This window comes from Trachymyrmex cornetzi, unplaced genomic scaffold (assembly GCF_001594075.2).
Source record: "Trachymyrmex cornetzi isolate Tcor2-1 unplaced genomic scaffold, Tcor1.1 scaffold156, whole genome shotgun sequence".
Lineage (NCBI taxonomy): Eukaryota > Metazoa > Arthropoda > Insecta > Hymenoptera > Formicidae > Trachymyrmex > Trachymyrmex cornetzi.
Genome location: NW_017296157.1, coordinates 1,537,840 through 1,552,701, shown reverse-complemented (window position 1 = coordinate 1,552,701; position 14,862 = coordinate 1,537,840). Strand labels below are relative to the sequence as shown.

General features: G+C 31.8%; 1 protein-coding gene across 4 annotated transcripts in view; it reads right to left on the bottom strand.

Annotated features, from left to right (window-relative positions):
• Positions 1–94: 94 nt before the first annotated feature.
• Positions 95–14,862, bottom strand: part of mino (glycerol-3-phosphate acyltransferase mino) — a 37,021-nt gene continuing 22,253 nt past the window's right edge. For 2 of the 4 annotated variants that reach the window (XM_018503425.1, XM_018503424.1), the window contains exons 2-13: positions 7,314–7,432; positions 6,620–6,798; positions 3,957–4,118; positions 3,483–3,877; positions 2,958–3,381; positions 2,704–2,866; positions 2,357–2,541; positions 2,092–2,281; positions 1,575–1,798; positions 1,388–1,498; positions 1,067–1,259; positions 96–809 (exon numbers count right to left, since the gene is read on the bottom strand). In XM_018503425.1, the coding sequence (XP_018358927.1) occupies positions 622–809; positions 1,067–1,259; positions 1,388–1,498; positions 1,575–1,798; positions 2,092–2,281; positions 2,357–2,541; positions 2,704–2,866; positions 2,958–3,381; positions 3,483–3,877; positions 3,957–4,118; positions 6,620–6,798; positions 7,314–7,422 (2,523 nt within the window). In that variant the 5' untranslated portion in view covers positions 7,423–7,432 and the 3' untranslated portion in view covers positions 96–621. Of the gene's footprint in view, positions 810–1,066; positions 1,260–1,387; positions 1,499–1,574; positions 1,799–2,091; positions 2,282–2,356; positions 2,542–2,703; positions 2,867–2,957; positions 3,382–3,482; positions 3,878–3,956; positions 4,119–4,411; positions 4,575–6,619; positions 6,799–7,313; positions 7,433–14,862 lie in introns of those variants that run through there. The other 2 variants (XM_018503422.1, XM_018503426.1) reach the window with 2 other exon arrangements.

Below are 14,862 nucleotides of genomic sequence, written 5' to 3'. Positions count from 1 at the left end.
CGCAAAACAAGATTATTTTTATTAAAAAAAACTATAAACATATTTCTATAATATATAGTATTTTATCTATTTATTCGTAAAAATATTTTATGATACAACCAACTTAGAGCTATGATATAATTTTGCATCTGTACAGTTCTACATCGTGAAACAGGATTTTTAAGTATTTCATTGTGAATGTATCACACAACGTATATTTTTAAGAACATTCACAAGTGATATACCATATCATATCTCTTTTTATCTTTTTCCGATAAAAGAAGTTATATACAAGTTGCACATACTTACATGTATATTGTAGTACACATACTACAATACTATATGTATAAGGTTTGTTCGCATTGCTTGTACTTTTTGCACTTAAAATCTTCGACTTCTTTCTTTAAATCTAAATATATGTTTACACTATATCTTGTTCAAAAATTTAGGGGAGATTTCAAGCAATGCAAACAAATCTATATAGTTATATGTAGTTGCATGTCCGACAATGTTCGCAAGAAAAAAAATTGTTGGACATCAAAGTTTATGTGTGTATAATTAATGAGATTTTTTTATAAAAGATATAAAAAATAATGTGATTCAAAGACTCTTTTTAATTGAAGTAGGAAATATCACCATATTTTAGTCTATATTTCTGACCCACTTAAAAGCAGCTATAGTATCGTACACATTTTTCGTTGCCGCATCCGTATCGTAATCCTCTTTCAAGTAAAAAATTTTAATGTTCTCTTGCATATGACACGTCAGGACATTCCATTTTTCAAACAGTCTAAAGGAGTTCTTTATCGGATCGACGCATAAACTCTCTCCTATTAAAGAAATGATATCATTTTATATATAATATAAAAACAATTTCAGTCTTTACTAATTGAGTGTGATTCCAAATCGTATATATTATTTTATTTATAAGCAATCTTGTGTTCCCAATGAAAAATTATGTAGTTAACAATATATTTTACATTACATCCGAATGTCACCAGAATCGCGTTGAATTGTGTGTGTTGCATTTGCGTGTGCGTGTGCGTGCGCGCGCGCGCGTGTGTGTACCTATATATATAAAACTTACCATAACTAATTATACCTCCGTCCACTTTGGTTTTGATTTCGTTCAATACTTCTTGAACTAACTCTCGTTCATTGACCGACCGATCGACTAATTTCCTCAAATTAAAAGCACTGCATGTGTACGTGTCAATTAACGGACGTAACATTGTATGTAAAAATTCCATGCGACTAGAATGTTCCGGTCTTAAACTCAGCTAAAAGTAATTAAGAAAAAGAATTTATAAGATTAATAAATATATTAAATAAAATATTTATATAATAATTTAAAAGTTGATACATAGATATTATTAATAGCAAGAAAAATCTAAGAAAAATAATTTACTTTATATTCAATCTTCTGGATTTTCCGTTCTCTCGAGTATTCTTCGTCTGAACTGTCATCAAAATTTTGAGCGTATCTTTTGCTCCAAAGTTCATTCTCTAGATAAGCTTCCTGTCAATTATTTTTTTTATTACTATATATAACTTAAATAAATTATTTAATTAATCTATGTAAAAAACAAATGTACCTCTTTCTGGGTAATAATGCCTTTGTGCGAGATATTCTGTATTGTTTCAAGAACTACATCTCTCAATTCTTGGCAGGGCCTGCAGAAAATAAACTCGTACCTAAGAATGTCGCATAACTTGAGCGCCCGCTCGAGCAGATTGTTTTGCAACACTATAATATTGTTCTCAGCGATCGCGATTGGATCGTTGATCTGAGACTGCAATTCAGCATACAAAGCTGTTACTGAAAATATAACAAGGTTACGTTTTAAAATTGATCCTCCATCTGCAATCATATTTTTACTTCCTTTATCTGCAATCTAGGTCTTTTATGTTAAAACTTCTATTCAATAAAAATTAAAATTTGAACACAAAACTAAAAAAAAAATGGAAATTTAAAAATATATAATTTAACAAAAAGGAAAATACCTTTCTTTATTTCGAAAATATTTGAGAGTAAAATTTTATTTGTGTAAAAAAAATCAGATTGCAGATGAAAGGTTAAAAGCTACTCGTCGATCTCTTCATGTGTCTTACCTACTATACTGTCCATAATATAATATAGCAGCATAGTGTTGCTATAGTATGATAATTCGATCACATTTGGTAGAATTGATATGGGACGGATCGCTGTGACGACGTTTGATTTATAGGATTGACTGCCCTCAATGGCTTCGGTAATTTCTTGTCGCTGTTGCATTACCAGGCCGGGTCCTAAGATATCCAGCTACAAATTCAAGGATTAATAAGTTTCTAATTCTTTTCTCACATAATCAGATCATTTTATTTATCGTCTACCAACCGCATGATTAATGATATCAACACTCTCCCCGCAAAACGCTATGTTCTTTTCACTAAATTCCAACTCTTGTCTTATCGAATCGAACGCTTCGACCAGTTTGTCTAACGTACAACCGTCTCTGAACTTATTTAATAATAAAAATGCAACAACATTCGTTGACATAATCGGCATAGATGTTGACGAATCTAAAAACAATTAGACGATGATAATTCAAATTCGTCTCTTGAAAAATTATAATAAAGATATCATTTCACAATCGACAGAAATATTTCTATATCAATAATATATTTACTTGATAATAAATGATATATTTACTTCATAACATGCTAATAATCATCTTGACTCACCATACACGATGTGTCGGGCGATGCTATCTACCATTTGTCGATGTTCCTCCACAACTACATCTGTACCGTAAAGAGATGAATTCGACATAGTATATTTTAAATATCCTTCTGAAGTTTTTAGAGCCAATTTATTTTGCTGAGCTTGAAAAGCCTTTACCATTTCCTGTTGGAAATCATCTTTCCACATTAAAAGTCTCAACTTATCGATGCGAATCAATTTGATTTGAGAAAAATTATCTTTCTTTCTCTCTTACCCTGAGGGAAAACGGTTGACAGAAATCGATTTTGACGATACCATAACGGCCCCTTAATGTTGACCACATAGCTTTAATCGTTGACGTGAAAGTCTCCATTTTTTTTGATTGCCCTAACTGTTCTCTAACAAAATTTCCGTCTACCAATCGTTCGTAATTAATCGCTACAGGTACTAGAAATGCATCCTCAATGGTGCCATCCATGTATGCGTCGACGATGACGCTCAGGATACCACTCTTTGGCATGCAAGGTTTACCGGTTCTTGTGCGGCCACCTTCTATGAAACATTCCATGTTGTGTCCAGCACGAAGATTCTCCATAATGTACGTTTGAAGAGTTGCACGATAAAGAAGATCCTTGCGTCCTGTTACCGGATCGATACGACGTTTGATGTAAAAAGCGCCCAGATTTTTCAAAAGCCATCTGTCAACCGATATTGAACGTATTGTAAATATATCCTCATAAATGTTACTGAATAAGATTCTAAAACTTAGAACAAGATTTATGTTAAATTCTAAGCTTACCCGAAAAATGGCATCTTCAAATTATCCCCCGCCGCGATCAATGGACCCCTTATATCATTCACAATCATTTGGAAGTCGACCATTATGTAATCTAAGTGACTGCGGTGCAGGGGCAGCATTACGAGTGGCAAACCGGTATTACTCGCCTGCTTCAGCATCTCCAGTTGAGAGGGTATAACGACGATGGATTGTATGAAACAAGGCAACAATTTGTACAACACCCACGTGGCTATTTTAATAAAAGCGTTGCTACAAGTGCTCTCCATTTGCAGGAGTATGCTCCTAGCCCTGGCTTCTGCCTTTGCGAACGCTTTCTCCTCGCTGCAACCCTCATGATTAGCTGTTTCTAATGCGGTTAATTTGATAGCCTCTTTTAATTTTTCATCGTTCAGAACCTACATCGAGAGCAAGATTAACAATAGTGGAGATTTATTTAGCCTAAATTCGATAAGAGTACATGAGAGCAAAACTTACTGTTTCTGTAACCCTTGGATAATCATGATTCTTGAAGCCTAATACAAGATATAGATGAGTAAATACTTTCGAGAAAAGCGTTCGAGAATCTGGTTTTTGTGTCAGTATATTCACACCATATGGTTGCTGCTGCTGCTTGAGCACAGATTTTACTAATGTATCCTGGAACAAAAGATAGGAAGTAAAGTAAACATTTTTTTTTCAATTCAGATTTCGTAAAGACAGCAGAAAATACATAATAAAAAAAATATAAGGAGCATATATGAGAACATATACCAGAAGCAGCTGATTAATCTATTTTTTTGGAAATGTCAAATATATATATAAGTGTTTTAAAATTACTGAACGTGCTTCTAGTCTACTTCAAAGTCAACTCATTTTTCTAGTGAAGACCTTTAAACATTTCGTATAAGCGTTATAAAATTAGTTATATTTTTATACTTCTATTAACTCACATTCTTTGGATACCCGCGAATGATAACAATACGCCACCATCGTGATAAGAATCCATGTGTTTCCTCGCACATATCTCTTATCATTAGAATATCAAATACATATTTATTGTTATACCACGTGTACAAATTGTATATTGTTATTATTATTAAACGACAATTACCAGATGATCTTTGATAACAAATAATCGTTATCTATGATGAGCATATGTCGATACTTTTTCATCACTTCAAATACAATTTTATATTGAAAATATTTTTTCAATTTGTTTGTTCTTTAATTACGTAAAATTGTTATCGAATACATGTTTATTGCTATACCACGTGTACAAATTGTATATTGTTATTATTATTAAACGACAATTACTAGATGATCTTTGATAACAAATAATCGTTATCTATGATGAGCATATGTTGACACTTTTTCATCACTCCAAATACAATTTTGTATCGAAAATATTTTTTCAATTTGTTTTTTAATTACGTAAAATTGTTATCGAATAATCGGAATAATTATAATTGCAAAAATTCAAAGTCACTTAAATTGTTTAGTCATACACATGGCTTATCGAAGTACATGTGAGAGAACGAATCTCCCTCTCTTTTCCTTCTTCGAATCCACTTTTGATTCAATTTTTCCTCTTCAAGATTAAGTGCCTTAGCACGAAGTTCACATTTACGCACGCGTCGATGCATGCGTGCCTACGTGCTATAATTGTTCTTATCCGGACAGGGTCAAGTGATGAAAGACGACCAAAGCTTCGTTACATAATTAAACACATGTCAGAGGACATATTCTTTAATTAGGTAATAAGGCCATAACAACTGCGTATATTTCTGCGTGTACCATGAGACCACTATCGCTTGATTATAGATTTCAATTTATTGAAAGTAGAATTCTACGGAATGATCAATCGTTGCAATTTACACATAACTAATTACACATACGCACAGTTACGTTTCGCGAAAACTAAATGATCACGTTAGGAGAGGCCAATAGGATCTTTAAAAGTGAACGGTTCTTAGGTGACTTATTTGCGTCGTTGTTACACGTCGTGTATTCTCCCACACCGATCTCTCATATCGCGTACCGAAAATAGATCATGCTTGTAGGTGTAAAGATGCAAATGTGCAAATGAAACGTCTTGCAGACACTCTCTACTCCTCAGGCACAACTAGCGATTAATGCGGATTGTTGTAGGAAACGGAATAAAGATATTATGCAAGAAGATGCGCCAAGATTTGTTCACGAAATCTGCGATTTCATGTGGTTAAGAAACTGAGAAGCATTCGGTCGGACAATCTCGTTGGATGTATTTTTGGTAGATGACCTATGTGTGTTATTCGATACAGAAATCTTTTTCGTAATTTGAAATATTGATAAAACTTGCGACAATTTCTTTTACGTAAATTTCGCAATTGTAACGATAAATACGATAAAACTCTCACGACGAGTATCCTTCTGGCGAATCTAAATGTAACGAATATAATGGCTCTCTCTCATGTATATAGAATAATTATCCACTTTGGATTCTAAAGAGCATTCTAACATATAATAAGATATCTAGTCTAACACACGTGAAAGTGTAAACTGAATTCTAATTAAATTAACATAATATATCTAATTGATTTTCAAAGCAAACTGAATTCTCTATTTTGTTTAAACAAAATTTTTTTACATTAAAAATAAAGTATAATAAATCATGTATATTTTGAGCGCCATAAAGCAAAAAAATTTTTTCCATGAGATGCTAAAATTTTGACAATTAAAAAAATTTTATTAATTTTTTTCATAAATTTCAAATAAATAAAAATATAAATATATAAACTATCGTTTTTTTCGGTGACTCTGTTATAAATCACAATCAATATAGCACAGTGTAGGATTTCTGTATAAACCATATCTATGCTACGCCCATTAATTTTATCGACGAAAAATGGACCGGAAACTGACGCAAAGTTGGAGCAACGAGATCGCTGGTATTTAACGATAAGTTCGGTAATTAACAATAAGTTAAATGAGTCAATCGGTTGCTGGGTAGCTCCATTCCAAGAATCTCATGCACGCCTACGCGCAAGATCGCTAGTATTACGGGCTAGATTGGTGAAGAACACGCAAGACATGGTCCGTCCGAAAAAGATCCGCTCATCTCGCCGAGAATGATAAATTATGGACGTGATGTGGACCTGATCCTAGTAACAAAAACTCACCCTGGAAGCGGGCGTACAGGTGTTACAACAGTAATGCAGGAATGAAGACTTGTGTTTGATCGAAGGCATCAGCGGTTCAGTTTCTTTGATGCTGTACAATGAGCTCTCTCGTATCTTACGCGACTGTTCCCGGTCCTGAATCTTCCTTCGATGCAACTGCAAGCCGGCTCGTCGAAGACCTGTAATTGTATCGCATTTAACAAATTATTGGAAGTGCATCTCGTTGCAAATGGGACGTCCGAAGAAATTCTTCGTCTATGCGAAAACTGACAAAGAATTTCACGTACTCTAATGTTTCATACTTCTAAAATTTAGAGTAACAGACATAATAAATCAATTTCAAAAGAACTGACACACAGATTATTAAATCAAATTGAAGATATGAAGTAAAGCTGATACGAATAAATGGCCTATGAATTTTGATTCCAATCCGAGAGAAAGACGGAAAATACAATAATTATGTTCTTAAATCCGTTAAATGTACGGTAGTTACGGTATTTATCAAGAGATTACGATAAATATCTCTCGTCTTGCAATCGGGACACGCATTCTGTACTCGCAGAAAGAACAGTACGCTGTGAGAGAATAGTTAGAGTCGCACGCCGATGGTAGCTGTCGATTGATAGTAATTGTATATTCTCACGACACGCATCTTACGTAAGAATAGCTTCGGAATGAAAGAAAAGAAAATTACCATCCAGCGAAAATGGTGTGGTCGTCGGTTCCGCATTTCGCGTTACTTGCGTCCTGGTTTCCCATTTGGCATATACCTCCTGCAGACGTGTCGATAACACGTCTACCATTTTATTAGGTCTGCAATTAATATAATCTAATAAAAATTATAGAATTATTTAAAACAAAAGGAAAGAATTATATACATGGATAATATCACTAATATCATATTCCGAAACGTCTTTTCCGAGGAAAATTTTATTCGATAAAATATAATATACGTTATGTGTGCTACATAAGAATAAATTTTAAGAGTAATATTTTCCTCGGAGAAGGCATTTTAAAATGTAGTCATAGAAGGTAAATAGAGACCGTTGATGAAGCCTCGTTAAGGATAAATGTTGAAATAGAACGAACAATAAAAGTACAATTATCTCCACGATGCATCGTATATTAATATTTCATGTTTCGTGCAACAAAGATTTCAAATTTGTTGATTGGTTGCAAGACAGAGAGATCCGAAAAGTTCTCTACTTTGCAGCCAATCAATAAGCTTAAAAAACCTTGTCGTACGACATATAAAATACCAACCTAACGCATTATATATTTGAGAAAAATGATGTAGTCGAACAGAAATTAAACGAAAAATAGAAACTAACAAAATAAATTAATTAAGAGGAAAGGAAGTTAAGAACATATATGTATAGAGGGAAAATAGAGAGACTTGATGAAAATAAATATTGAAACACAACGAACGATAAAGATACAATCTTCATTTTATTATTCCTATAGTTTATTATAACACAGTAATTTAACGCATTATGAGAAAAACGGATACACTCCATCGTGATGCAGCATATTATCAATTAATTTGATGAGCAGAAACACATAATACGACCTGCCAAGATGCGAGATTACGAATCATTTTGTGTCGCTGAAAAGTGGATCTACGATTGATTGATCCGAGATACGCACGACGGACTCGACAATCATCGTTCATCCGTTGCGACCCAAAAAATTAAGAAGAGAAAAAACTTTACAAAAACAGATTGTAGAACACGCGACAGCTCTTCATTGATTTAAAATAAAATGAATAGTAACATAATGCCTCTCGTCCCTTTTTATAATTTCTTTTCCCCATACTTCTACAATCTGAAAAAAAAGATGCTATTTGTTCCATCCTCAATGCCGGGAGTACGTTGAAAGTTGCAAGCGATCGGTGAAAGGTTCTAAAGAATTTTAAAATAAGTTATAATTTTCTAACACTTCTCAAAATATAACAATTTCTTTTCGAGGAACTAATATTTTTTAATAATAATTTAATAATTTTATTTTCTCTTCGAGCAAATAAATAATGCAATTTTTAATAGCTTTAAAACTCTGGTTAAATATTTATTAAAATGCTGACGTTAAGACTCCTGAGTTGCGGCCATGTTGGAATCGTGATGTCAGAAACGAGGAATGACATGTAAATTTATGCTACAAGCCATTTGTAAATAAAAACAATTTAGATAAATCTAAATGATGAGATTGCTTTAAAATACCTGTAAAAATAGGCAGAAACTATGTCCTTTTTTCTCTCTTAATAGTCAGTAAATGGTCGTAAAAGGTAAGTAAAGTGAGTCTAATTTCGGGCAGAAACACACAGTTTGAACAGATGTTGAAATGAATGAAATATACGCTTTTACGTATCAAATTCCAGGACAACTATAATTTCTGCCCATTTTTAGGATTTTTATAAGTACGAGACACGTTACTTTTTGATAATTAAGCAAATAATAACGAAATGGCATGCAGCACAAATTTTGTCGTTAAACGTCACTTTTCCACGCCTATAAGTTCACCCATTTATTGTGGCGAGGCGCTGTAACACAAGCACGAGCCCATGTGCATGTGCTCGCTTTTGGCGCGCCGAGAGCACATGTATATGTACATGGGCTTGTGTTTGTGTATGTGGCTACTGATTTCGCCATATTTCGCCAGGCCGCCGACTGATTTTGAATCACGCTGACTACGCAGGAGCCTTAAAACATAAAGATAAGCTATCAACAGAATTTTTTCAAAGTTGCAAAATATTAAGATTGATACCATACGTCGTATAATTGTTTATACATATACTGTGAACTGGTCTACTTGACATATAGATAATTATAAAATGAAAAAGAAGGATCATTAAACTCATTTAATTACATGTAAAAATCCTACACTGAGAGAAAAATGTTTGGTATTTGTAACTATAATTACATATCACTATAATTATGATTATTACTGCTATAATAATAGTAACAGTAACTATGTATATAGTTCTACCAACAAATGTATATAGTTGGCAACCTAAAATGACTATAATTATAGTTGTTATAACCATAAAATAGTTGAAATTAATTATAAAAATGATTCAAGTGACTATAATTTTATAGTTGAATCATTTTTATGGTAATTTCAACTATTTTATGGTTATAACAACTATAATTATAGTCATTTTAGGTTGCCAACTATATACATTTGTTGGTAGAACTATATACATAGTTACTGTTACTATTATTATAGCAGTAATAATCATAATTATAGTGATATGTAATTATAGTTACAAATACCAAACATTTTTCTCTCAGTGTATGTGCAATGTAATTGATTCATTCATAACAAACGAACAAATACAGAAAAATCACAATTACGTATTCTTAATCGATATGACACAACTTTAATTACGAAGCGATATATCTTACGCAATAAATTTCTACTTGCGGAAAACACGCAACTCCAGCTAGTGATACACTTGTGTCTTTTGAACTTTTTTTTTAATGTAGTACAGCGCTTCATTTATAAATAATTTATTTTTCTTTTTTTGTGTGCAATAGCATCACATAATTCTCGGTATGTGCACTGTGCGCAGCAATTGCTACAGACTGTACTTCATAGCAACAGTTCAGAGGCGAAAGATTGTCAAGAGTTACCGTCGATTAGGCTCGTACGATTCTGACAATGGCGTAGTAAGTCTAGAGTCTCTTATGCGAGAAACATACTACTGAAAGAAAATGCAGTGACTATCACCGAGAAATTTGTTCAAACGAAAAACGTGAAAAATTAAATAAAGATGATTAATTCATAAATGTTATAACTTTCCGTGATTTTAGTTTGGATTTTAAATGGATATTTATTTTGTATCGTAAGCACTGCAAGTATCACGCAAATCCACCTTTTTCCATAAGTGCTAAAGGTATAATTGATTTCATTATTGTATGCTATTATAATTTATTAATAATGATTTTTATTTATTTTTTATTTACAAAGGTATTCCGTCATCGTACATTTTGCATTTTCTATCCAGAGTAATACCCGCGGATATATATATATATAGAATCAGATTTTAAAGATCCTAGATATTTTGTATATACAACGACAATAACCTCCCCCCCCCCACACACACGCACGCACGCATGCACGCACATTATATATAAAAGTATTGAAATTTGAACTCGATTTAATTGTGATACAAATTCAGCCTCTGTATCAATAAAATTGATTTTTTCAGATATTACGAAAAGAAAGAAAAAAGAAACATAAAATACAAGTGATAGCTGAACATATGTTTCGGAAGAAATAAGATAGTCCGATAACATGATCTTCATTTTGCTCTAATTCTATGTTTTATAATAAAAAAGCTTTCATGATAAAGAAGAGAAAAATATGCTAGAACGAGACGCAGAATGACTAATATTTCCAGTTTTTAATGCTTTTAATGTCGAAATACTCCGTGGCGGAAATATGATAATGCTGATATACGCAAATGTAATATAATAACTATATGTTCACAGCGGGCAACCTTTCAAATTAATCTAGTGTCGTTTATACTTAATTTAAGTCGACTTTTTCTGACATTTGATTAGAGAGGCAACTAATAATTCTAAGACACATGCATTATATACATGTGAAAATGTTCACAGTAACCGCAACTTCTCTGACATTATGAAAGATAAAGTAGACTGCTGTAAAGAATAAATAGAAAAATTTCTTACACGATACATAGCAAAAAACATTTTTATGTCATATTCGTAATGGTCAGCAGACGATTGTATAACAATAAGAAATGACACATGCGTCAACGTCAACGAACAATTTTCGATAGAAAAAATTTAAGGTATTTCTCTGAGAAATTGAGTTTCTACAGATTTTTTTGAAATATGGATATTAATAAGATATGTTTAAAATAATTTTATCTATATGTGACTAATTTTAGTCACATATATAGATAAAATTATTTTAACCATATCTTATTAATATCCATATTTCAAAATTGAAATTTTTCAAAAACCTTAACCGAAATAGAGATATTCATGTTCAAAGCTTCAGCTTTTAACACGTAAACTCCTATATCAAGCCTTGCCGAAGTAATGTTTTAATATTTTGCGGCGAAAATCTTCTACAGATTTAAAAAAAAATGTAATGTAGAAATATTGTAGAAACCTTATAAAAAAAAATGGAGAGGCCTAACGGTGCCGTTATTGAATTAGAGTAGTTTACATTTGTAATTTGATGGAATTCTCCTTCTTGCACGCTGAGCGACGAGACAGGAACATACTGTGTGTGTGTGTTGTATGGTGTGTGTGCGTGTATGTGTATTGTTGCCATATTTCAACTGTTTTCAGTGCAGACTAGTGTTCGTGTATACAGATACGACATTTATGCGTGTGTGTGTGTGTGTGTACGTCCGTCACAAAAGTTTCTCTCTTCAGAGAGCACGCGCCGAGAGATATATTCGTAGGTTATACGCCATTAATTTTCTAGAGCGATTGTAGCCGGAGAAATACCTTAAGATTTGCGAACTTTGATCCTCAAACACGTTAAAATCTCATTTATTTTTATAATAAAAAAAATTGAGCAATCAATTCATCAGGATCATCAAGAATATATGTATAGTAATACAGTACACAATCCTGGTAGCAAGCTACATCATTTTGTCATCATTTTGACGTTAGCTTGCTATCAGGGAATTATTTTTAGACTTTTAAGTTTCTATGTAATTTTAAGATATAAACTTCCAAGTTATTTGGAGATTAATTTGTTTAAAAAAAAGGAAGATTGTTCATAGTGATCAAACCTAATTCACAATTTATATCTGAATGTGTACAATAATGTTACAAAGAAATTATAAACAAAGTCAATTTTGTAAACGAGCAAAGATAAAGTGCCACAGAGATATGAGTGAGAGAGAGAGAGAGAGAGAGAGAGATTTAAGAGATATATTTATATCTCTTAAATCACTCTCTATCTCTTTCTTTTATATTTCTAAGAAATATATTTTATATCTCTTAAATCTCTAGTTATCTCTGTAACTGTTCACTTTGCTCGATTACAAACATTGACTCTAGTTAGCTTCTTTGTAGTATTTTATATTATTTTATACATTCAGATAATTAAATATTTTAATTAAGAAATATAAAAAATATAGAGATATAAGAGATAGCCATAAAAAATATAAGAGAATTATAAAAAAGAATCGGTATGTTCTTTTTTTCGACTTCTTTAAACCTATTTCTTAATACACACACATATACAGCTCTATAAAGCTAGCAGGACCAAATCAGCAGAATCAAATTGGACTTATCGGAATTTTTATGACTCATTTTGTATTGAATTGTATCATTAATGATAATTTTGTATCGTGTGCCATTTCGAAAAAAATTGTGGCGGTGCTAGCTTAATATTAAGCTGGCAAAACCAATTCGAAACAAAAGAAAAGAAGAAAAATAATATCAGAAATCAATACAATTGAACTTGTACTATTTTGTACTGCCAAAAACAATTCTATATTATGTATCATTTTTAAGAAAACAGTGGTGCTGTTAATTTAAGATTTAAGCTGGCAGGACAATAAAAAAAACAACACAAGGGCAAAAATTAACACAACTGAATTTGTACTAATTTGTACCATTAAAAATAAGTTAATATTTTACATGTTTTTTCCTTAAATGACTTTATTAGTATGTATAATACTTACAATCTATGACTGCGTTCGGATTCCTACCCGGGTGCTTCTCGTGTGTCGTGTCATCCTTGTTTAACGTTCGGTAAACAACAAGGATGATATGACACATCCGGGGAGCATCCAGGTGGGAATCCGAACGCAGTCTATGAGGTATTCCACGTCAAACCGGGCACCTTTGAAACATCATTTTATTTTTTTTTTAATTTGCTAACATATTCTTTAGATAAAAATATAAGACACGTGTTTCACGAAAAAAATGTAATATCTTTTTTTTGTGTATTGAGATTTATGTAAGTTGTAGACATTTCATAAAAAACATCGCTCGTGCGATTCATTTTACATTCAAATTGTTATATCGTCGAACCATTAGTCGTACAAAAAATGCAATAGATCGATTTTAGAGATCGTAAATGACGTAAATTATTCTATATATGGATGCGATATTTTTAATTTATCATTTTCATATAAATAAATCATTTTCCACTTGATTACAATTTTTATCAATATTTTTAATCATCGATTCTCCAATTAAAAATTTTTGTAAAAATATTATATTCCCATTTCAATTATAAAGCAACCCTGAAAATTTCAAAATGGAACTCGAACGGACTGTATAGTTAAAAAATTCGAGTTCCATTTTGAAATTTCCAAGGTTGCTTCATAATTGAAATGGGAATATAATATTTTTACAAAATTTTTAAATTGGAGAATCGATGATTAAAAATATTGATAAAAATTGTAAACAAATGGAAAATGATTTATTTATATGAAAATGATAAATTAAAAATATCGCATCCATATATAGAATAATTTACGATTTTTTAAAGCAATCCTTGCATTTTTTATACGACTAATAGCTTCAAGATATAATAATTTAGTCGCATAAACGATGTTTTGTATGTATTTCTGCAACTTACATAAGTCAATACAAAAAAAAATGTTACATTTCTTTGCGAAACACGTGTCTCGTATTTTTATCTGTAGAATATGTTAGCAAATAAAAAAAAAAATAAAATGATGTTTCAAAGGTGTCCAGTTTGACGTAGAATGCCTCATAGATTATAAGTATCATATATATATTAATAAAGTCATTTAAGGAGAAAAATGCAAAATATTAATTGATTTTCAATGGTATGTATAAATTAGGACAAATTTCAGTTGCGTTAATTTTTGCCCTGTGTTGTTTTTTTTATGGTCCTGCCAGCATATTAAACTATCAGCACCACTATTTTCTTGGAAATGATACATAATATAAAATTGTTTTTGGCAGTATAAAATAGTACAAATTCAATCTTATTGACTTCTGATATTATTTTTCTTTTTTTCTTTTATTTTGAATTAATCCTGCCAGCTTAATGTTAAGCCAGCAGCGCCACGATTTTCTTCGAAATGGCACACGGTACAAAATTATTGTTAATGGTACAATTTAGTACAAAATGAGTACTAAAAATTCCGATAGATCCGATTTGATTCTGCTGATTTGGTGCCTGCTAGCTTTATAGAGCTTCTTAATACGCAGAGGCGTGCAAAGAGTTGGACGCTCACATGTAAAAATAATTTTACTGCAGAAGTGCGCATATAC